The 25,709-nt window shown below is 42.1% G+C and overlaps 1 protein-coding gene across 1 annotated transcript in view; it reads right to left on the bottom strand.

The window, feature by feature from the left end:
* Positions 1-23,725, bottom strand: part of cfap44 (cilia and flagella associated protein 44) — a 115,933-nt gene extending 92,208 nt beyond the window's left edge. Inside the window, exons 1-10 of the mRNA XM_078408713.1 lie at positions 23,598-23,725; positions 23,121-23,252; positions 19,390-19,540; positions 18,984-19,146; positions 15,631-15,733; positions 13,688-13,904; positions 13,205-13,319; positions 6,793-6,957; positions 5,496-5,648; positions 4,573-4,620 (exon numbers count right to left, since the gene is read on the bottom strand). Coding sequence (XP_078264839.1) covers positions 4,573-4,620; positions 5,496-5,648; positions 6,793-6,957; positions 13,205-13,319; positions 13,688-13,904; positions 15,631-15,733; positions 18,984-19,146; positions 19,390-19,540; positions 23,121-23,252; positions 23,598-23,634 — 1,284 coding nt within the window. The 5' untranslated portion in view covers positions 23,635-23,725. The remainder of the gene's footprint in view (positions 1-4,572; positions 4,621-5,495; positions 5,649-6,792; positions 6,958-13,204; positions 13,320-13,687; positions 13,905-15,630; positions 15,734-18,983; positions 19,147-19,389; positions 19,541-23,120; positions 23,253-23,597) is intronic.
* Positions 23,726-25,709: the final 1,984 nt, after the last annotated feature.

Raw genomic sequence — 25,709 nt, 5'->3', positions numbered from 1 at the left:
GGTAGAAGTTAACCATACCTACGAACTCCTGCAGCCCTTTCACTGTGGTGGGCCTGGGAAATGCCCGGATAGCCTCCACCTTCTCGGGCAAAGGGGTGGCGCCGGCAGGGGTGATTCTGTGCCCTAAAAAATCGAGAGAAGGGAGGCCGAATTGACACTTGGAGGTTGGATAATGAGGCCGTGGTCTTGGAGCCGCTGGAATACAGTCCGCAGGTGGACCTGGTGTTCCTGCACTGAGGGGCTGGCGACCAGGATGTCATCTAAATAAATAAACACAAAGGGTAAACCCCGACCCACACGGTCCATCAGTCGCTGGAAAGCCTGTGCCGCGTTCTTTAAACCGAAAGGCATTCGCAACCATTCGAACAACCCGAACGGAGTGATCGTGGCAGTTTTTGGTATGTCCTTCGGCCGCACAGGAATCTGGTGGTATCCTCGTACCAAGTCGATCTTGGAGAACACCACCGCACCTTCCAGCCCAGACGAGAAGTCCTGCAGGTGCGGTATGGGGTAGCGATCAGCCGTGGTGACAGCATTGAGACGCCGATAATCGCCACATGGTCTCCACCCCCCAGATGCCTTGGAGACCATATGCAACGGCGAGGCCCACGGGCTGTCAGACTGACGGACAATACCCATTTCCTCCATCTTCCTAAATTCCGCCCGCGCCACCTCCAGTTTGTCGGGCGGTAGCCTCCGGGCCCGAGCGAAAACGGGAGGGCCCTCGGTGCGGATGTGGTGGACCACGCCGTGCTTGGCCGAAGGGGTGTCAAAACGCTGGATGAGCAGCTCTGGAAACTCCGCCAGGACCTCAGCATACGAGTCAGGGGCCGCGACGACGGCCTGGACAGTAGGGCTGGGCAGGGAGGCGATTGTCGGAGCGATGGGCTCATCGCTGGCGGAGGGTCGGAGGTCGTTACCGCGGACATCGGGGACCAGTGAAAAGGCCCAGAGAAAATCTGCGCCTAGGATCGCTTGGCTGACGTCTGCTATAATGAATGGCCATTCATACGTGCGGAGGCCTAAAACAAGGGACATCTTCCGCGTACCAAACGTGCGGATGGGGCTGCCATTAACCGCGATGAGGGTAGGACCTGTCTTACCCGATCTGGTCTCAAGGTCGGTCGGCGGCACTATACTGACAATGGCTCCCGTGTCCACCAAAAATTCTGTGTCCGTGAATCGGTCTCGGACGTAGAGGCGTCGGTTCTGGCTTATCGCAACTGCCCCTATGTACGATCGGCCGAGGCATTTCCCGCGAAAGTACAAGGTGATCGACAGTTGCGGGATTCTCCACCCCATCGTAGATGGCAATAGCACCAGCCGCGCTTGTGCGGATCCTTTTGGCGGGCTTTTGGAGAAATGGCAGGAGACGCGGCGCCATCTTGATGTCGCTGTGGCGTGGTCACTGATGTCGAGACCTTGTTGACCGAACCGCTTCCTTTCGATTTGGACGTCATGAGCGCATCAGCTCTTTCTGCATATGCCTCGGGGTCCTTAAAAGAACAATCCGTGAGCATAAGTCTGACATCTTCGGGAAGCTTCTCTCGGAATGCCTGCTCGAACATGAGGCAATCTGCATGCTCACCTGCTAGCATCAGCATCTCAGCCATGAGAACGGACGGCAGCCGATCTCCTAGATCCGGTAGGTGCAGAGGTTTTTTAGCTCGGTCATGCCTATGGAACCCGAAGGTTCGTAGTAACAGTGCCTTCATGGCCCCGTACTTGTCTTCCGCGGGAGGGTTGACGATGAACCGCATCACGCGTGTGGTCGTCTCTGGCGATAGAGCGCTGACGAGGTAGTAGTATTTCGTCGCATCTGCCGAGATGTTTCTTAAATGAAACTGGGCTTCGGTGTGGACAAACCAAGATTGTGGTTGATGTGTCCAAAACGACGGAAGGTGAACGCTGACCGCGCTTAGCTCCGGTGTGCCAGGCGCAGCAGTCAACAACGGGGCGTCGTGTTCATTCATGGTCGGTGATCGCCCAGATCACGTCGGGGTCACCAATATGGCGAGTCTGGAAACTTGTTCTTTGTTGAAGAAGTTTATTGCGAAAGCAATATTCGATTACAAAGTTTTCTTAACAAGATAACAGACAACCATTAAAACTAACTGTCCTCTTCGAAGATGTCTCCCAACTGACTCTTTTCGGGCGCCAAAAGCGCACATGACAACGCTGTCCAAACAGCGATGTCGCTCTCTGGACCAATCCCTACGGTCGCGCCCACACGTGACCTTGCTGGCCAATCTGAGGGTTCGACGACTAGGACCACTCTCTATGGTCGCTACAGAGTCCTATTTGCATAAAGTTGGTGAAATTGACAACTAAATATTTCCAGCTAATAAGTTCCCAGAAAAGACTAAGGAACAAAGAAATGAACAGGATGAAATTGAGCTCAAGCTCAATTGCCCACGTGGGACATTAAACAACCTTTGCTAAAGTTATGAATAAAAGAAGATATCATAAAGGTATGGAAAAAGGTATGGCTGTTTCCCCCACTCCCTTGCGCCTGCTCCGTCGTTCAGCACCATGATAGGTGATCTTTTATATTGGCACCACTTCTTACTTTAATACAGGTCGATCTTATACAGTTGCATAAAATCAGAGGGGAATAGATAAGGTGAATGCACAGTTTGATTACAAGTTTGGTATTGCCTTTAGCAGAGGGAATATACAACTAAGACCAACTATCAGGGATCCAACCAGGAAAGTGAGCTCAGGCCTACTCCAGGGATCCCATAGGAAACAAGTGACTGCCCACCCTTGGGGTCCAGCAGCAATGCGAACACCCGCCGCCACTGGAGATTGATCCCACCCCACCCTCAGGAATCCAGTCAGGAGAACGAATGCCCACCCACTCTGGGGATACATCCAGGGGAGTGAACATCTACCCCAGGCATTTAGCTGAGTGAGTGAGCAACTGCCTTCGAGTGGCAGCGGAGAGAAAGTGGCTTACTTGGGCAGGAGAAAAGCTTTTACCTTCAGAATTTCACACCGCAAGGTTGGAATTTTATGAAATCCTTGCAGCCTGAATAATATTTCTGGTTTGTAGGTAACAATGAGCAGTTGAGGAAGCAGAATCTCAAGCAGTAAGGAGGAGGAAAATTGAAGCAAACCAGACATCATCATGCATTTGAGGGGAATTTACCTGTGCAGTAACCACAACACCTATTCTTCAATCACCAACTTCCTTAAATGTTGGTGAACATCACAGCTTTTGCTTTGCCACAATATAAAAATAAAAGCAGCTGCATTATAAGGATATCGAATCAAATTTACAATGAATACTGCATTTAAAATACAAATAATCTCCCTTTGACATATCTTGTCTTCCGTATGTTTTTACCTGCTCAGTGCTTCAGTGCAAGGATTCTTCCACTAGCTCCAGCATAGCTAATGAAGGAAAGGTGAAGGATGCTGTAAGGCGTTTGGAGACTTAAGAATGATTTAATGTTTTGGACAACCAACACGGTTGCTAGTTAGAAGACAATAGCAAGCGCAATGGCAGAATCACAGTGGTAGAAGGACAAATTATGCTTTCCTGAGCAGCACACCAGGTTTGTGTTCCCTGAAGCCACTGCATCTCCTCCAGGCAGTGCTTTAACAATTCTTTTGGAATATTATTACTTGATGGGCAACCTTATGGGGTAAATAAAATGTTGTGTATTTATACAGAAGATCGGATATATAATCAGAGTCTTTTTTCCCTGGGTGGAAATGTCAAATGCTTGAGGGCATAGCTTTAAGGTGAAAGAGAAACGATTAAAGGATATTAGCGAGGCAATAATTTTTATTCTCAGAATGGAAGGTGCCTGAAATGAGCTGTCAGGAGAGGTGTAGAACAGGCAGGGAATTGACTGTATTTAAGTAATGTAAAAACACCATCAAGGAATTGAAATTGAGGAAAGATCACAAAAAGAAATTCAAAAAAGCTTGAAAAAGAAGCAGACAAATGTACAAACGGATGTGCGCAATTTTCAAATAGAGCTAGACAGAGCTGAAATAGCAGAACTAGAAAACAAGCAGCACTCTAAGAATGATAAAGACTCAGTCTATAAAAGACCTTCCTTTTTGTTCCCTTCCCTGACTCCTACTTTTCTTTGCATCTGGAAAGTTGTTTATCTCTATTCCCAGCTCTGAAGAGGTCATCATCCTAAAGGTTTCTTGCAATTCGCTCACCGACAACACCGCTTCCCCATGGACAATGCCAGCATCAGCTCAGCATCTTCAGAATTTTCTGTTTTTATTAGTATAAGACATCAGAGACCATAAGATCATATAATATGATACAGTCAAAAGGTTATGGGCGAATACTTATTCACAACAGGCAAAAGAAAAGTAAAGGATATAAGGGAAGAGACAGAAACGAGAAGGGTCTTGACCCAAAACGTCACCCATTCCTTCTCTCCAGAGATGCTGCCTGTCCCGCCAAGTTACTCCAGCATTTTGTGTCTACCTTCAATTTAAACCAGCATCTGCAGTTATTTTCTAAACATTACAATAATACTAGTTTCTATGCTTTTCTGCTTAATAAACCAAATTAATAACAAAAAAATTATTTGCACTTACAATGTTTGAAAATGAGAGGTCAAGTTTCCATATTCTACCACTGGAATCCTATGGAAAAATAAAGTTGTAGATTTTATCTTTCGGACAACGGTAACGTAGCAAAATTGGTCTTTGTGTTTGCAACTTCTGTAGTAGTTAGATAAATAAGAACAAATTATACACCTAACTTCCATTAATTTCCTTGCCGTATTAAGAAGGAATGTAACAAAAAGTTGAACCGAGAGAAAATCCACTATCTCCCCCATTCCACTATTACATATGGGATTTGTACTGGGAATATTCAAATACTGGGAATTTTCATCGAAGATCATTCTGCTTTAACTCAGAGTCACTGACATGGAAAAGGAGATCCTAGAACCTCCACATTCAAAGAAAAATCCTGAAATCTTCAGCATCTACAGATATGGCTGGCAACACACTTCAATGGGCAAGGAGTAAACAGAAATCAGTCAAAGACTTTTAAGACTGGCTAATTTTTGAAGCAAATTATTAATGGTTATTAAAAAGACAATTCCATAATTAATTTAGTCATTCTGTTGTGAAGTGCATATTTTTATTCTATACATGAAAACTATTGTAATTAAGGAAAACATGAGAAGGCAATATATGTTTCCCCGATAAACCACTTGGGTCAAATTAATAAATTTTCCTTTCGTTTCTTGGCAGTTTCTTCAGATTGATAATATTCATGATGTTAACGGTTTCTTAATTTCAATGTGTTTTTTTAATTGTGAGTTCCAACCTCTCTGTTCTGGATTTATTTCTTTTATCTTTAAGCTGCTCAACTAAATGAACTGAAGACACTTTTAAAGAGGGTGGGTATATTGAACAGTTGCTTTATTTGAAAAGAGTTGAATGTTGCATTTCCCATTGGTGCACCAATATGGTTCCTATGTGCAATGCTTTTAGATCTTTTAATATACCTGAGCACACCAAATAAGGTTTGAATCTTTGAATTTCACCATGAACTGGAGGTTAACATTTCTTCCAACGGTCAATTCATTCATTGGTTCCATCTCTACTATGGAATTCTCGTCACCAGCCTCCGCTGTGTCAATGGTCTCAAAGTCCCACACCTGGAATCAATTGAAGCGGTTCAGAATACATGTGGCTGAGAAACATACCAAATCTGTGTGCATTAAAAGCACCATTTTACCACCTCAAGAGTATCTGTCATTTGAGAGATGATCATGCACTACACATTCACTGTCATTTCTGATGGAAGAACACGAGTTAAAAGTTACCCACAACTGCTTTTGAACAGGTTGAGAGAAACACCAGCACACATGGCCAACAATTCATCATCACAACAGTGCAAAGTATACAGCTAAATTAAGCATTTGCATAGCCAATTCTAAAACTTATTGGAGCTAAAACTCCTTTAGAATTGACATGATAGGCTAGCCTATTCTTATCCAATTGAGTATATACAGAGAAATAATTTCCTTTGATGGAGGAATCAGTTGTGGGGAGAGTGAAGACCAATTTGAGATGCAGTATTGAGATCAGACTGTAATGAATGGGATTCAGTTGCATAGGTTAGCTTAGTTTAGTTTAGTTTATTGTCACGTGTTCCGAGGCACAATGAAAAGTTTTTGTTGCGTGGGGTTAGTTTGCCCCAAGTGCCTCATCACAGCAAGAGCAGTGAGCCAGAGGTATCAAAGGAAAATTGTCTTGAGATTTAAATTGAACCAAAGGGCAGTCATGGTGGCACAGCGGTAGAGTTGCTGGCTTACAGTCAATGCCGCGGCAGAGCCCTGGGTTCGATCCTGACTATGGGTGCTGGCTGTACGGAGTTTGTACGTTCTCCCCGTGACCTGCTTGGGTTTTCTCAGAGATCTTCGGTTTCCTTCCACACTCCAAAGACGTACCGGTTTGTAGGGTTCATTGGCTTGGTAAATGTAAAAATTGTCGCTACTGGGTGTAGGTTAGTGTTAATGTCCAAGGATCTGGTGGGCCAAAGGGCCTGTTTCCGCACTGTATCTTTAAACTAAACTAAACTAAATTCAGGTTTATAAGGTAGTCAAAAAGCCAACCTGTAGTAATATTTCTATCTCGAACAGCAGTAATATTAAATCAACCTAAAGTAGCGGTTTGTGATGAATGAAGCAAGGAAAAAAACAGACTTCATACTGATTTTGACATAGGACATATATTTGGTAGCAAATACCACGTTTGTTTAGCCCCTGAGTTTTAATATTTGCTGGTATCATTACTCACCCGCACACATCCATCCATTCCAATTGTGATAATTTCTCCTTCATCCAGTACACACTGATTTATGGATCCTTCATGACAGGGCTTGCCATCCTTTCTGCTCAACTCTACCTTAATAAGACCACCATCCCATAGCAACATATTGCCCCATTCAGAGCCAGATATTACCTGCAACAGAGCAGTACATTTTCTAACACAAGTACAATTAGATAAATAACTGCTTAAAATTACTCTCGTTCAATATTACCATAAATAATATTTAATTGGTTATTCATTTTATTTCCTGTGGAAAAACTTGCTTACAAACTACAAAAGTGCTAAGCTACAAAAATATATATCATTGGATATTAAGATTCAGGATATTTATGATAAATGAATCCAATCTCTTTCTTCCTTTTGTCAATTATGTAGGCCAGTTTTCATTGTGTGGTATTTGATTACAACTTATGTATGTATTCAAAAACACAGGAAGCTAAATTGAAAACAGTAAATGCTGGAAATACTCAGCAGATCTTGCAGAACATGCGGAGAGAAAATGAAGTCAAGCCTTCTTGTCCATGACCCTTCATCAGGTTTCCATAGAGTTATACAGCATAAAAAGTGGCCATTCGGGCCAAAATGATCATGCTGACCAAGATGATACTCTTAAATATACTTGGACTATCTCTGACATTTCCCTCCCGTTTCTGAAATATAGCAACAAGCCGACCAAGATGCCTCATCCAAGCTAGTTTGCACTCATCTGGCCCATATTGATCTAAATCTTTCCCATCCTTGTGCCTGTCCAAAGTCTTTTAAATAGTTGGCATATTGGCCCAGGTGGTGGAGCCACTGTCTCACAGCACCAGAGACTCAGATTCAATCTGACCTCGGGTGTTGTCAGTGTGGAGTTTGTAATATGGTTAACCCAAGAACCTTGCATACAGGAAAATCATGATGGAGAGTGAGGCTACTAGTGAAGGTAACTTAAATGCCATGTCAGGAGAGGTAGTAAGAAGAATGGGGAAGCATGGTACAGAAGTAGAGGACATTTTGGGAAAACAGACTTGGTATCATAGAGTTAGAGTCACACAGCATGGAAACAGACCCTTCAGCCCAACTTGCCCATGCCAACCAACACTCCCCAGAACTCTGCAATTTACTGTGTAGGTCCTGGCCTAGTTTGACTTCCCAAAATGCAGCACCTCGCACTTCTCTGCATTAAATTCCATTAACCATTCCTCTGCCCACCTGCCCAACCTTTCAAGATCTTGCTGCAATTTTTGACGACCTTCTTCGTTATCTAAGATACCACCCACTTTAGTGCCATCAGCAAACTTATAAATCATGCCTTGCACATTCTCATCCAAATCATTGAGGTAAATGATAAACAGTAATGGACCCAGCACCAAACCCTGAGGCGCATCACTAGTCACAGGCCTCCAGTCCGGAAAACAACCTTCAATCATCAACCTCTGCTTCCTTCCATGAAGCCAATTTTCTATCCAGTCGGCTAACTCTCCTCATATCCCATGCGATCTTACCTTCCAAAGCAGCTTGCGTTGTGGAGCCTTGTCAAAAGCCTTGCTGAAATCCATATATACAATGTCTACATTTCTACCCGCATCAACCTTTTTAGTCACATCTTCAAAAACTCAGTCACATTCATGAGACTCGATTTCCCACGTATAAAGCTATGCTGATTATCCCTAATTAACCCCTGTTCATCTAAATGCATGTAGGGAGGATTGGTGAGAAAGGAGCTTGATCTGTGAACTGAATGCTAATGTACATACAAGGATCAGGATTATATCATACACATTAGCACTTGCAGTTAGTGATTGTAATTGTTTTGACTTTTTTAATTTTGGCATTATAGAGAGCAATATAGGAAGTCGAAGATCCTGCTATTGTCAAGCAAGTAGGGAGTGAGATAGGCAGTCAGCAATTGCATGCTGAATATGTGTTAGATGGTGTTATTTAATAAGGCTTACTTGTACATGGCTAAAAGTCATCAGGAGGGGTTTAATGTAGGAATTTCTGGAAATTATAAGAATATTGAGCAGGTGTGTTTTATGGTTAACCCAAGAGCCTTAGACTGGAGAGGCACGATGGGAAATGGGGTCAACATAGTGTAGGAAATTTAAAACATGTTAGGAGAGGCAATAATCAGATTTGAAATGTGTTTAGATTGCAAGGCAAAATATATACCTACATTAAAAACAAGATGGTAACCAGGGAGAAGGTAGCACTGCTCAAGGATAAAGGAGGGAATTTGTGCTTTGAGTCTAGAGATGTAGGCAATGTATTTGCATCTGTTTTCACCAAGGAAAAGGGCCTGGAGGACATTGATAGCAGTGTGGGGAAGAGTAATATGAAAGGGCAGTTTAAGATTAAGAAGGAAGAGGTGTTGGGGCTCCTGACTATCATTGAGGTAGATACATCCCTCGGGCCAGATGGGATCTATCCAAGATTATTGAGAGAGGCGAGAGAGGAAATTGCAGGAGACTTGAAGATCTTTGCGTCTTCTCTATTAGGCAAAATCCCAGCGGACTGGAGAATAACTAATGTTGTTCCTTTATTTAAGAAGGAAAGGCGAGAGAATCCAGAGAATTATGGGCCAGTGAACATCACGGCAGTGGTAGGGAAGCTATTGGAGAGGATTGTTCAGGATCGGAGAAATAAGACACAAAGCCTGTATTGGGGAGACACCCGGTGGTAAAATATAATACAACATACCAGTAGGGAATGCAACATACTGAATAATTCTGATATCAAATGGGGACCCAACGGATCCATAGTACAAGCAATAGTGGATTATAAGTGGATTCAAAGACGTGCATGTTTGGTGAAAACAGATGCAAATACCTCACCTTATTGGCTTCTGTAAATTACCCCTAGTGTGTAGGATGCGAAAGAGGGATAACATAGAACTCGTGTACGGGTGACCAATGGTGTGGACTCAATGGCTCAAAGAGCATGATTCCATGCTGAATCTCTGTATCTGTGTAATAAAAAATAACTTAAAATGATAATACAGGTTACAACCTGGAGGCACCCCTCGCAAGGCGGAAGGACAAGGAAAAGAGAAGTCACTATATAGCAGGAGCAACATAATGGAGACAGAATGAGGTAATTTGCATACTAGTCAACTAAGCAATGCACAGTGATTGCTGAGCTGCACCAAAGTGCGCAAGCGCTCAACATTATGATATGGGCAGTGGAAGTCTTAGCACCCATCATACTGATGGGGACTATAGTTTTATATTCTCCTCACAGTATAGTGCAACCATTAGAAACAGAGATGTTAAGCGCAGTATTAGATAGTTGAGAGTGTGTCATGGCCCATTGACAAGCACGTACAGGTAGTCAACGACAATGCAGTGAATTTGGTCACAATGATGGTGAAGGAAGGAAAAAAAATGTGTATAGAAGACATAGACACCTGGGAGAGCAGCAGGGTTGTAGAAGTACCTTTGGAAGGGCCGGATGTGCAGGAAGTTTAAATGGATAGATCATTCTAATGATTTGCCTAGAAAAGCATGGGTAGTGGTTATCTGAGAAGGGAAAGTGCTAATAGAACAAATACCAAGGACTAGATCAGCATAGTTGGTGGAATTAATAGTCTTTACAGAGGCCCTCAAGTTAAGAACTGGCAAGATATACTGATACTGATAGCAGATACCCCTTTGGGGTCACTCATGATTATATGATGGATGGACAAGGATATGTCATCTCCTCTGAAGGATACAGACATCATAAGAAATATGTTAAAAACCTGTAGCAGCTGTGCTAAAAATAAGCACCTATAAAAAGATTCTGAACCCACACCATAAAGAAAATGATAATGCAGAAAGAATAGCAAAAGCGCTAATGATGAATGGGAATGGACGGGGATACGAGTTATGCCTCCAAAAGCAGAGTAACCAATACATTGGAGAATTTAAAGAACATTCACAAGTCCGTTCCATGGGAGAAAAAACAGTAGTGGAAACTTCAGGAGGGGAGTCCAAAATTGCAAAGGACTAAGAATTGCAAAGGATGGAGAGCAGATGAAGATTAAAATCTTCCCAGGAATTACTGGACTTCAAAACCAGCGAGTGGACCTCACAGTGTTACATTCGCAGGAGAAACGAGTGCCCTAATAGACTTGAAGGGGATAGCTAGGTGGAAGTATTGGACTGAGTTGAAGCCAGAAACACCATAAAGTAGAAACTTAACGAACGCTGCCAGCAGTATACTGGATTTTGTTTCTGCCTCATTGCAGATTTATAATATGCATGCTTCAGAATGAAATTATGAGCGCTCCAATGATAGCACATTTAATTATCAGACAAACAAATTGGAATAAGGAACAGAACCCCAGACTGAATTTGGTTGTAGCTGATGATAGAAATACAACTACCTGCACTGATGGAGCAGCACAAACCATAGGACAAATGGTGTAGTGCGATGGAGGGAAATGTTACTTAGACATTTTGGAATTTCAGTGTTTGAGATTAGCTACCCAGAGATCTACAGAAGACACAAGTTTAGTTTAATTTTAGTTTAGTTTTGTTTATTATTGTCACGTGCATCGAGCTACGATGAAAAGCTTTTTGTTGCGTGCTACCCAGTCAAAGAAAAGACGATACATGATTACAACCTAGACATTCGCAAAGTAGAGATAAAGGATAAAAGGTATAACATTTATTGTAAGATAAAGTCCGATTAAAGATAATTCAAAGGCCTCCAATGATGGGAGGTCAAGACTGCACTCTAGCTGGTGAGAGGATGGTTCAGTGGCCTGATAACAGTTGGAAAGAAACTGTCCCTGAACTTGGGAGACAAGCTGGCACAAAGCCTGGATAGGTAGTAGATAAGCTTTAGAGATCAAAGTATATAGTGGGCTAAAAGTGGCAGAGTATCTGGAAGACGTGGCTAAAATAAGTATTCCAAGCTTTATCAAATTCAGAATCAAAGTGCAAGGAATTTATTTTTTTAATTATACAAGATGCTGGAGTAACTCAGTGGATCAGGCAGCATCTCTGGAGAACATGGATAGGTGACGTTTTGAGTCAGGACCCTTCCTCTTGAGACTTTAGTGTTAATCTATATACTAAAACTCATTTGTTTGTTTGTTCCTGAACTACAGCCAAAACGATGAATGATAGCGTGACAATTTTAGGTCCACCTTACTCACCGTCGTCCCTTTGATGCTAATGGAAGTAGTTTCATTGAAATTGGTGTTATATGTTTAAAGTTATTCACAGTTTATAGTTTAAATCTATTTCCTAGGGAGGGAGGGAGGGAGGGAGGGAGGGAGGGAGGGAGGGAGGGAGGGAGGGAGGGAGGGAGGGAGGGAGGAAGGGAGGGAGGGAGGGAGGGGGCGGAGGAAAAGGGGGGTTGAGGGGGATGGAGTGGGGGGTGGGGAAGAGGGGAGGGGAAAAGGGGAGGGGGAGGGATATTGGAGGGAAGGGGCAGGGGAAGGGGCAGGGGAAGGGAGGAGGGGAGAGGGGAAGGGGAGGGGGTTTGGAGAGGGTGTGCACCAATGCAGGAGATGTTTGGGTCCAACGGGGGCACTTGGTCTAGATATTACTAAAACTTTCTGTTTGTGTGTGTATATCAATATGTGCCCTGGACACAGCCAAAACGGTACATGATAGAGCAACAATTTTAGGCCCACCTTACTAACCATTGTCCTGGGATTCAAATTAATCTTTCAAAATCACTGTTTTAAGTTTTTTTTAATCATTTTTCTCTCCCTTTGGCCATCACCCGCGTATGATGTCACAATGGGACCCGCTGGGTGACGGCCAATGATGGATGCACAGTTTTACATATCTGTGCCTGCGCAGTTGCATCCCGTTCCCGTACATGTAGCCCAAGTGGGGGGAGGTGGCTTATGATGGTTCGACTTGCAATAGTTTGCCTTTGTGATGGTACAAACAGCAGGAACCCGTAGCGAGCCGCCGCTCGCTTCTGACCATGTGATCGCCTTTGCGATGGTGCCAACGGCAGGACCCATAGTGAGCCGCTGTTCGCTTCCGGACACGATCGCGCATTTTCAATGCATTTCAACTTACAATACGTGCAGAATCCAATGGCTCCAAACGGAATGGGGTGGATGAATGGGAGGGGAGGGGGGGGGTGGAGTGGAGGGGGAGGTGGGTGTGCAGGTTGGGGGGAGGAGGGGAGGGGAAGGGTGGGGGGAGTGGGTGGGGGGAGTGGGGGCGGAGGGGGAAGGGTGCTAGACCAATGCAGGAGAGGCTTTGGGTCCACGACTCACTCTGGCTGCAGCGCTGGCTTCCCCTCCCCCCCCTCCCTCCTCCCCTACCCTTCCTAGTGAGACTCGCTGGGTGGTTCTTAAAGAATGTACGGACATGACTAGCCAAACAGATTTTTTCCATTATGTTACTATTCTATAATTCAGGATATAGAAAATTAATGATTGTACCTTTCCATCTGGCAACTCAACATAGCCCACAATGTCCGTCAGAGTTGTTTTGCCAAACCTCCCAAGTTCACCTTGTAGTTTCAGCCCAGTGAAGGTCTCCACCATCTTCCAAAATCTGTGGTGAACAAAACGATGAAACCCTCTTATTATAGTCAGATGTTCCCCACATGGGAAACAGGTAAGTGGAATTCTCAAATTAAAAAGTGATTGGTAAATACTCAAACAACAAGGAACTATATGTATCTACAATATGGATCATTGAGGTAGATAAATTCACTGCTCTAATGCTACCATTTGGAAATGTAGCATTTCAATACCACATACTTTCGCTGACCTGTACTTGTTTTAACCACGTACGAATGTAAAATAAGCAATGTCGACATTTTTTAAGGATGCTATCTATCTAGGCTTGTGCAATCAAAATTAACTGACCACCTGTTAATATGTAAACAGCAAGGATATAATTCAAGCTTGATCACATACTTGATATGACCTGATCCTGAGGAGGTCAGTTGTTCTTCATTTTCCAGAGAGAAGGTGATCTGATAAACATCCTGTGAAAAGGCTTTTGAGCGTAGCACAATTTTTTCATGTTTCCAATTCCAAATGGTGGCCATGTAATCTGGGTATTGCCCTACGCTGACCAGAAGGTTGCCTGTTGAGTTAAAGTCAACAAAAGCATAGCCTCTCTCTGTCCCTTCTGGAAAGGAAATAGACATAATAATTATTTTTCCTGATAATCTTGTTCATGACAGAACTGAATTGTCAATCCATTGCACAATTCCCACATCATACCATATACTTCAATAAATACTTTAATTAATTTAACTTAACTTCATCAAAAACAATCACAAGAGAAATAAATGGCTGTTTAATACTGCAGTAAAACTGATAATTCAGGAACCTTGAGACTTTAGTATTAGCAGATTGGTAAATGTTCCTGTCTATTGGGTATTACTCCTATTTGTATCCATAAAAACTTTTAATTCAATTATTTTTTTTAGTTATTACTCAGTGGTATAATACATTTTTCAGTGAACAAATCAAGTTTAAAGGGAATTCAAAAAATGGAGCCCTGGTGAGTTTAAAGGGAGTGTGGGAAACAGGCCCAGCAAGTGTGCAAAACCATTTAGTTAAAACTGAACCATCAGGATTTCTGAGTAGTTAGATATTTAACTATAAATTGCATTGATTTATGGATCTTGAACCAAAACTCCAAAACAACTTGCAATTTTTTAAACACCAGGATTATCTAATTAAACTTTGGGTTTTTATTTACTTAAAACCAAGTACCTTAACTATGCTGATCAACAAAGACAGTGTACAATAGTCTAATCTGTTTAGTTTGGTTTGGTTTAATATTGTCGTGTGGACTGAGATACGGTGAAATGCTTCTGTTGGCATGCTATCCAATTACATCAGATAATACTATGTATGAATACAATCAAGCCAAATACAAGTACAACAGACGAAGCAAAGAGAAATAAATCAAAGTGCAGAATATAGTTTTTCAGCACGATAGCATTATACTTTCAGAGAAAAAGTCAAATGTCCACAATGAGATAGGTTGGAAGGCTGAGACTACACCCGAGCGTGTGGGAGGATCATTCAGAAGTCTGATAACGGAGCCGAAGTTGGAGTTAAATATTACATTTTGCAGACCATTGGATATTACTCTTATTAGTACCTAAAGACACTTGAAGAGAGGAGAAACAAGGAACTGTAGATGCTGGAATATTGTGTGGAACACAAAGTGGTGGAGTAACTCTGTGGGTCAGGCAGTCTCTCTGGAGGAAACGGGCAGGCGATGTGCTATACTTTCAATGCAATTTTCTTTTGTTGCAAGACGCGGTAGTTGAAGCAAGTACTATAACAATACTCAAAAGACATTTGGATAGGTACATGGACGGGAAAGGTTTTGAGGCATATGGACAAATGCTGGCAGGTGGGACTAGCACAGATGGGGCATCTTGGTCAGCATGGACAAGTTGGGTAGAAGGGCCTGTTTTTGTGCTGTATGGCTCTACGACCAGCCTGAATTTGACTGTGTTCTTTACCTGACTCGCTGTTGCAAATTATGTCTATGGTGTCCCAAAAATGACCATGGTATTCTAGTTGTAAGGATATAGTCATTGTGTATAATACATAGTCAGTTGAGTGATGGGAATCTCTGAACTTGCTTGGATGATTGTGCCTCTAACCACATCAAGCATTATAATACAATCTAGCCAAAACAGTCCACTCCACCACCAACCATGTGTACAATTTAAAAGATGCAATGCAGCAACTCACCAAGGCTTTTTTCACAGTACTTCTCAAAAGCATGAACTTAGAGCAAAGGTAACTAAAGGCACATCCATGAATGATGGGGCAATGAAAATCAGATGTATTAAAAAACATAATTGGCTTCACAGAATTCCACTTACCTTTCAGTATTCTGTATGGCCTCAGGGAAGGATAATCATAGATAATAATATTAGGCTTGATGCCCTTTTCACCTACAGCAAAATAATTTCCATCAGGATGAACCTGTGGGGTGAACAAGAAAACAGGAATTAATTGGATAGATTGAATTTAGTGGGTCTACTTTGTGCCAGTGACTGGAAAGGTTCTCTGTTTTTTTTTTTTTTTAATTTAAGTTTGAACAGAACTCATACATGTTACATTTCATAGTAAGTAATAATAACTACATTATAAATTCGATTATACATGTATTGTTCTGTATTATATCCCCTCCCACACCCCCCTTCCCTCCACCCCCCAGTTAAAAAGAAGGAAAAAGAAAGAAAAAAAAGAAAGAGAGAAAGAAAGAAACCTGGAGTCCAGAAGGAGACACTTCTGGGTAATTTCTTATTAAATTCTTATTAAAGGTATCAAAACAATCCTGAATTTAAATATTTTCAATTCTTCATCCTAGCTTAAAAATGAATGGGTTCCACACCTTCAAGAAGAAGTCATATCCATTTCTCAGATTATACGTTGCTTTTTCTAATGGGATACAACTACGCATTTCTGCATACCATCTTTCAAATCTTATTTCATTTTGATCTTTCCAAGTGACCGCTACACATTTTTTTGCTACTGCTATTGCTATTTTGAGAAATCTTTCCTGATGTTTATCTAAAATTAGCTTTGGTAATATTCCTTTTGTATCTCCCAATAAAAACAACCAATGGTATGATCTTATTCATCAATTGTTCCAAAAAAATTTTTAGGTCTTTCGAAAAAGGAGTTACCTTCTGACATGCCCAAGTAGAATGTAAAAAAGTACCCACGTCTTGGTTGCATCTAAAACAAATTTCAGATGAGTTTGGTTTTAAATTGTTTAATTTTTTCGGGATTAAATATAGTTGATGTAAAAAATTATATTGTACTAAACTATATCTCACATTAATAGTATTTTTCATACTATCTAAACACAGTCTTTCCCAACTTGGTTCATCAATGATAATATTAAGATCTGTTTCCCATCTTTGTCTTGATTTTTGAATTCCTATCTTTGGACTAGATTTTTGTAATAATTTATACATTGATGATATAATTTTTTTTATTCCCTTGCCCTGAATCAAGGATTCAATTCCTTTAATCTGAAATAGAGACATTGAATTACCTAACTTTTCCGTTAAAAAAGATTGTAATTGATAATAGAAAAAAATACTATTCCCTGGAATTTGATATTTATTTCTCAATTGAGAAAATGTCAAAAAGTTATTTCCTTCATAGCAATCTCCTATATTTTTAATACCCTTCTGTTCCCAGACTTGTAGTATTTGATTATTCCAAGCAAACGGCAATAATCTATTTTATACTAATGGAGTTTTAGCTGTTAAAAAAAATCTTTTATCATTAACTTTAACTGTTTTCAACAATGTATTAATTAAATGTTTTAGCAAAGGTGACTCTTTATCCTTAACTAATAGCTTCGCTTCCCATTTATATATAAATTCTTCTGGACATAACTCTTTTATTTTATCCATTTCAATTTTAACCCATGCTGTTTTTCCACCCTCTTGATAAAAGGATGAAATAAAACTGATTTGTGCTGCCAGATAATAATTTTTAAAATTTGGTAATTGCAGTCCACCTAATTCAAATTTCCATGTTAATTTTTCCAGAGACACTCTTGGCATTTTACCTTTCCAAAGAAAACTCACAATTTTGTTCAATTCTTGAAAAAAATTATTTGGCAAAGGTATAGGCAGTGTTGAAAATAAATACTGTATCCTCGGAAAAATATTCATCTTAATACAGTTCACTCTCCCTATCAATGTAATTGGAAGATTCATCCACTTCTTCAGGTCCTCATCTATTTTTTTTATTAGTGGTTTATAATTTAATTTAAGGGTTCTCTGTTTTGTAGTGAGTTTTTTTTCAAATATTCTAAATAGTATCATGTGTAAATTAGTACAATGGCATATTCACTGGAAGGACAGGACGGAGTAAAGTTGCTGAGACCATCCAGACTCATCCCACTACAATCTGGTGAATGATAATATGCTGAATATTTCAATGGCTATTTTTTAAATGTTAATGTTTCTGGATCTTGATATTGCTGGCCAGGTCTGCATTTTTGTGCCCACCCTTAATTGCCCTTGAAGGTGTTGGTGAGCTGCCAGTTTGAATCACTGTTATACTACAGGTGAAGGTAGTCCTACAGAGCTGTTTGGGACGATTTGCTGTTGTTGGGCTTTCACTTTCAGCATAATTATTCTCCACAATCTTGTTCATGTTTCCACCAAGAGAGAGACTATCAATACCAGAGATGATCCAAGATAATATCGAGATCCGAGATAACCCCGGGACCCGATGGAATTTATCCCAGGTTATAGAGAGAGGCAAGAGAGGAGATGACAGTGGCCTTGACAAAGATCTTTGCATCTTCTCTAGCCGCAGACGAGGTCCTGGATTGGAGAGTTGTTATTGTTGTTCCTTTACTTAAGAAAGAAAGTAGAGAGAATACAGGGAATTATATGCCGGTAGGGAAGCAATTGGAGAGAATTCTTTGGGATAAGATTTACTCCAAATTGGAAGAGAATGGGTAAATTAGGGACAGTCAGCATGGCTTTGCGCACGACTGGTCGTGTTTTACTAACTATCTGGTTTTTTTGAGGAGCTGATGAAGGTGATCAATGGGGGTTGGATGGTGGATGTTGTCTCCATGGATTTTAGTAGGCAATTGATAAAGTTCCCCATGGTGGGCTAATCCAGAAGATTAAGATGCATGGGATTAACGGTGACTTGGTCGTATGGATTCAGAACTGGCTTACTCATAGAAGATAGAGGGTTGAGGTGGAAGGATTGAGGTTGGTGACCAGTGGAGTTCCTCAGGGATTTGTGCTGGGACCTCTGCTGTTTGTGATATATATAAATGACGTAAAATATAAACGTAGACCGGTTAGTAGGTTTGCAGATGATACCAAGATTGTTAGGGTCATGGACTGTGAGGAAGGCTGTCGAAGTATACAACAGAGATAGACATAAAATGCTGAAGTAACATAGCGGAACAGACTGTCAGAGTGAGACCCAGCGCAAATTGGAGGAACAGCTCATATTTCGCTTGGGCAGCTTACACCCCAGCAGTATGAGTATTGACTTCTCTAACTTCAAGTAACTCTTGGTTTTCCTCTCTCTCCATTCCTCCCCCTTCCTGGTTCTCCAACCAGTCTGACCATCCCCATGATGGAAAGCGCAAAGGCAACAAAGACCAGATTAGCAGTTAAGCAAATTAAATATATTGTTCTAATTAGTGTATTAGTGTACTGGCGGAATGCAAAATTACCATCACAATGCCAATGCCACCTCCACTGTTGCTTCGAATATATTTTTGCTCTTTAGTCTTAATATCCATGAAATTCACCAGATTGCCAGCCACAAACATAATGGTTTGCTCGCCAATGAGTTGCAAATTCGCTCGTTGGGTACTATTGTAGCCAAAGGAATGACTGGTATCAATATGGTTAAAGAGGGCAATAATCAAGATGGTTGGAGGATGACAAACAAACGTAAATAGATTTAACGGGCATTAAAATCAATTAAATTTATTCTACACTGGAATTCATTCAAAAACATTTACTGGACATGGATTAGATGGCACACATTTATTGTGCAGTGATATTAACTGATAGCGATATTCATTTTAAATTGGAACCATGTGAAAAAACATTACTATAATTTACAAAAGATACATGAGGACAAGTAAATTTTGGGGGATCCGTGCTCCTGGTGAAATGAATGGCTTTGAGTATATTTCCTCATAGTCGTAGAAGAAATCATCTGCGAGTGTTGCTTCTTCTATCTTCTTGGGTTTTTTTTTATCCTGCTTCTCTGTAGACTGCTCTGTAATTAACAACACACCCATTTGGTTTGCCTACACATAAGCATGTTAATACAGTTGAAATACTGGCAGAGGACTGTAATACAGATATATATTTTATTTTATGATCCATTTGTAGGTATTCTTAATTGTAACTGGCATAGTTACATTGTAAATATGCTGTGCACTCTTGAATCATTCTGAGAGACTGAGACAGGCATCATAGTTTGGCAGTCACAACAACTGTGAATACAACCTTATATCCAACACTCCACTCTCCTGTGGAGCTCATCTAAATGCTTGACAACTAACTACAACCACAGTCTGTGACATGGTGATGACTATTGGAGTCCTCAGAATTTAATTTTACAACCTGCACTTGACAAGGTTCATTCAGCAGTACCCAGTGGGTCTTCCTCTTTGGTGCTGTGGTAATTAGAGATGAAAATGACCACCGTGGTATATATTATTGGATAGTGTGTACAGGTAGGTAGGTAGTTAATAACAAGGAGAGGCCCATCCTGCAAGTTTAGCTGTGCAGCTTAGATTGTTATTCCACAGTTTAGCTGAGCAGTTTAACTGAGCAGTTTAGCTGAGATAGCTACTCCACAGAATTTGGAGTCAGACAGTGAGACCATCTTACCCCTTCCCCTGGCTTTACATTAACTAAATTATTTTGCACTGCTCATAATCAACACAGGACATTTGTAAAAGGCTTTCTTAATTTATATATAGAGAGCCACCACTAGAGAGGGCGCAACAGTGAACCTCCTCTCAGGGAATGATGTACGGCCAGTGACTGAGTGTGGGGGAACAATTTGAAACCAGTGGCCATAATTCTATTCGTTTTTAAATATTTATGAAGGAGGATAGGACTGGCTCACAAGGTTAGGGCCTAATTTGGACGGCTGATTTTGGAGGCATTAGGCAAGTACTTGAGGAAATAATGGTCCAATGGTTCCTTTTTTATCACATGTACCAGGGTACAATCCTGTGTCTTTTACACACAGATCCTATTGATGGATAAGGGCCAATTAGAGATAGTCAGCATGGTTTTGTATGTGGGAGGTCGTGTCTCATGAATCTGGTTGTATTTTGAAGATGTGACCTAAAAGGGTGATGATGACAGAGCTGTAGATGTTGTACATAGAATTCAGCAAAGCATTTGACTAGGTTCCGCATGGTAGGTTGTTTTGGAAGGATAGATCGCATGGGATCCAAGGAGAGATAGCTGAAGGGATAGAAAATTGGTGTGCCTCAGGGTTTGGTGCTGGGCATTTACTGTTTGTCATCTACATCAATGATTTGGATGAGAACATACATGTATGGCAAGATTAGCAAGCTTTATTGATGATAGAAAAGTGGATGGTTTTGCAGATGGTGATGATGGTTGTGAAAAAATTGCAGCAGGATTTTGATCGATTGGCCAGGTGGGCTGAGGAATGGTTGATGGAATGTAATGCAGTGAAATGTGAGGTGTTGCATTTTGGGAAGTCTAACAAGGGCAGGACCTACACAGTGAATTGTGGGGCTCTGGGGAGTGTTGTAGAGCAGAGGGATCTAGGAGTGCAGTTGGATGGTTCCTTGAAGGTGGAGTCGCCCAATTGGGTGGTCATAAAGGCTTTTGGAACATTGGCCTTCATTAGCCAGAGTATTGAGTAGAGAAGTTGGGAGGATATGTTGCATTTGATAAGACTTTGGGGAGGCCACATCTAGAGCATTGTGTTCAGTTCTGGGTGCCATGTTATAGGAAAGATGTTATCAAGCTGGAAATGGTCCAGAAAAATGTATGAGGATGTTGCCAGGACTAGAAGTTCTAAGCTAAAGGGAGAGGTTGAGTAGGCTGGGACTCTATTCATTGGAGCACAGGAGGATGAGGGGTGATCTTATAGAGGTGCATAAAATCATGAGGAGGAGTAAACCGGGTAGGTGCTCACCATCTCTCTTGCCTGGTGTAAGTGAATCGAGGACCAGAGGACATAGGATTAAAGTGAAGGGGAAAAGATTTAATAGGAATCTGAGAGGTAACCTTTTCACACAAATGGTGGTGGGTGTACGGACAAGCTGCCAAATGAGGTAGTTGAGGCTGTAGTTGAGGTAGTTGAACATTTAAGAAACAGTTTAATGTCCCTGGTACATGGATAGGACAAGTTTGGAGAGCTTTGGACCAAATGCGGGCAGGTGGGACTAATGTGGCTGGGACATGTTGGCCTTTGTGGGCAAGTTGGGCCGAAGGGCTTGTTTCCATGGTGTATCACACTGTGACGCTATAATAAGATTAGTGCCATACGTAAGTATAATCCCCGGTTATGTACAGAAAGCATAGAAACAGTCCATTCAGTCTACATGCAACAGTTGCCAGGTTTCCGCGCTATTTCACAGTCCCAACCACGGCTGATAAAGGCCTTTTGCAGCTGTTCTCTCCATCTGGTCGTCCCGCAAACCATCATCCCTCTCCTTGCCCAGTCATCTTCAACCTTCATGCCCTGGGGGCACCTTCCACAGCTGTCCTTGAAGGGGTAGAAGGTCAGACCATTGGTTCCTCCTGCTGTCTAGTGTTCCAGTGTTCATCACCATCGCCGACTCCCTACACCACCTCCCGGTCTTTGGGACGAGCAGGGGCCGGCCTCGGTGGCTTCTATCTCCCAGTTCCACTACTCGTAAATGTTCAACTACAGCCTCAACTACCTCCTTTGGCAGCTTGTTCCATACACCCACCACCATTTGTACCAAGCCTATTGTCACGGGATGGCCATGGCTGCGCACGCAGCTCGTTGGTACTTGTGCAACTCAATTGAGAGAATCTGTTTACAGGTAAAGAATTGGCTGGCAAGTGGGAGCCTTCAAAAGTGAAATACAAGGGCAGCATGTTCCTGTTGAGGATGGCAAGTTTAAGGAACCCTGGTTGATGGGAGATGTTGAGGCCTAGTCATGAAGTAGAACCTACAACTATAAAACAGTACAGCACAGGAACAATCTCTATGCCGAACGTCATTCCAAGTTGAACTCATCTCATCTCTCTGTGCTTAATCCACATAACCTGTGCAGGTAGATAAATGATGGTCTTGCATTATGTTCGACACAGACATAGTGGGCCAAAGGGCCTGATCTTGTGCTGTGCTGTTCTCTGCAAACAAAGGTCAAGGCATCGTTTGCATATTATCGATTAATTATTTTCACCTTTCTGACGCTCATCTTTAATTAGTATCTAAATTTTGCTATGTGAACTATCTGAAAATATTTTTCTCTTAAATACACACTTGACACTCGACCATGACACAGGTCAATCCCTGGCTGAAGCAATCAAACTCAAGACATGGTATGGCACCGAACTATAGTTGACCCCTAGGGCAGGCCAATCTACTAACTGAGCTCTAAGGCTGGGATAGCTGATCAATAAAACCCTACCCCAAATCAGCTGTGCCCTGGGGCAACTGATCAATGAAGCTCTAGTCTCAAGTCAGCTATATTCCTGATGGTGCATAAAAAATGTGAAAAGGAAAAAGCATTTAGAGCCAACTGGTTGAAAAACAAAGTTTTACTACAGCCCAGATTGAAAAACAGAAAGTTGACAATATTAATTAAATAATGAGGAACTTTTACCTTCCTCGTTAGTTGAAGAACTTTCTACCTCTTCCATATTATTATCATCCTGCTCATCCTTCTGACCACCATCAGGAGCATCAGGATTAGGGATTTCTGTAGATTGCTCCTGCACGATCTCCTCTTGTTTTTCTGAATAAACAAATGAAAGAATTATTTAATGCATTGTAACAATCAACAAGAATACCACATATTCACTCAATTTGATTTCACTTTTGCAAGATTTTGCAACTGTTATAAAAACACAGATCATTGAAATATTCAGGCAGGACTTGAACCAGAAACAGAATGAATATCAGGGTGTCCTGCCACCAGTAAATACACCTTACTCGAGACCATTCTTCGTGTAGGAAAATAACTGCGGATGCTGGTACAAATCGACAGTTCAGCCATCTGGTTGAAAAACAAAGTTTTAATACCGCCCAGATTGAAACACGGAAATTTGACAATATTAATTAAATAATTAGGAACTTTTACCTTCCTCGTTAGCTGAAGAAGTATTCTTCGAGACCATTCTTCAGTCTGTTGAGGAGTCTTGTCCTGAAATGTCACCTATCCTTTTCTCCATAAATGCTGCCTAACCCACTGAGTTACTCCAGCTATTCAAGGGGGGAACTAGAGTGGAGTCAGAGGATCAAGGTGATGAAGGTGATCGATAAAGGTAGGGCAATGGATATTAATTACATTGATTTTGTCATTTGATAGTCCCCCTCATGGTACTATCTATTTACTATTTACCATTTACATGGTACTATCCATGGTAGTATTCTGGCTGATCCAGAAGATTAAGGTGCATGGGATCCATGATGACTTGTTCATTTGGATTTAGAAATGCCTTAATCTTAGAAGACAGAGTTTGGAGTCATGGATAGTGAAAAAGGCTGTCAAAGTACACAGTGGGATATAGATCAGTTGAAGAAATGGGCTGAGAAATGGCAAATAAAGTTTCATCTGAGCAAGTTTAGGTGTTGGACTTGAGTAGATCAAATATAAGGGTAAACTTGACCCTTGATCCTTGACAGCACTGATGTACAGAGGGAACTTGGTGGACAAGTCCATTGTGCTCTGCGAGTGGCAACGCAAGGTGTGATAAATAAGTTTTTTCGTATACTTGCCTTCATCGGTTGGGGCATTGACTATAAGAGTCAGGAGTTCACCTTGCACCTTTATAGGACTTTCGTATGGCTGCATTTGGGTTATTGTGTGCAGTTTAGTCTCCCCATGACAGGAAAGATGTGGAGACTTTGGAGAAGATGCAGCAGCGGTTTACTAGAGTGCTGCCTCGATTAGAAAGTATTAGCAATGAGAAGAGACAAAGAACTGCAGATGCTGGTTTACCAAAACAGACACAAAGTGCTATCAACAAAAGATACAAAGGTGTCAGTCTGAAGAAGGGAAATGCTGCCTGACCTGCTGAGTTACCCCAGCGCAGTGTGTCTTTTTTAAATAATAGAACAGTTTGAGATATTTTCTTTGGAGAGTCAGAGTTGAAGCTGATAGAAGTATATAAAATTATGAGAGGCATATTTTGGGCAGACAGTTGGAACCTTTTATCCCAGGGTGGAAATGTCAAAGATTTAGCTTCAAAGCGAGAGCGGCAAAGTTTAAAGATGAAAGCAAATTATTTTAAACAGAGAGTAATGGGCGCCCAATACGCGCTTGCCTTGTTTGGTGAGGGAGGCAGGTACTATCGTAGCATTTTAGAGCTTTTGAATGCATACATGAATATGCAAGGAATAGATTGATCACCTGCTGGCAAAGGAGACGATTTCAACTTGGCATCATGTTCAGCGGGGACATTGTGGTGGTAGGTCTTGACCCTCTGCTGCACTGTTCATGCACTACGTGTTCTCACACTGTATTCTACATCTCCCTCGCCCATACACACACACACGCTCCCGTCTCCCCCATGTCAGACGCCCGCTGCCCGTTTCACCTTGCCAGGAGTCTCCTCCCTATCTCCCCCATGAGGGACTGCACGTTTATAGCCCAACAGTGGCGGTTGGTGCAGTATAGACAAGACAAGACAAGACAAGCCCCTGCCAGACACCTTCCCCTGATGCCAGTCGCCCGTTCCACATGGACACAAAATGTTGGAGTAACTCAGCGGGTCAGAGAGCATCTCTGGAGAAAAGGAATACGTGACGTTTTGGGTGGAGACTCTTCTTCAGCGCTTTCCATCGTCTCCTGTGCCAGACACCCGTCTCGTGTCTTCCTCTTCTCACAGATGCCCGGGCTCTCCCAAACTCCCGCATCCCATTAACCCCTCCCTCCCCACGCTCACTCCCCGTCACCCACAATGCCAGATGCGTTGTGCCCATGCAACCCAAACCCCACCCCGCAGGTGCCCACTCCCCGTCACTCCTGTGCCAGGCGTCCGCTCCGTCCTCCCGCGGCAAGCACCACCGTCTCCACCACCATTCCCTGGCACTCGTCTGTTTCTCACTCACCCTGCGACTCCATTTGTAATCGGTTGCTAGGCAACGATAGATGCGGGTTTCCCGGAAGCGGTACATTCTGGGATCGTGGAGGCGTGCGCTGGGCGGAGGTGGGTGGTTGCCCGGGCAACGCCGCTCCGGCGGCTGTCGA

This window comes from Rhinoraja longicauda, chromosome 12, assembly GCF_053455715.1.
Source record: "Rhinoraja longicauda isolate Sanriku21f chromosome 12, sRhiLon1.1, whole genome shotgun sequence".
NCBI lineage: Eukaryota > Metazoa > Chordata > Chondrichthyes > Rajiformes > Arhynchobatidae > Rhinoraja > Rhinoraja longicauda.
This window is presented reverse-complemented; position numbering and strand designations above follow the sequence as displayed.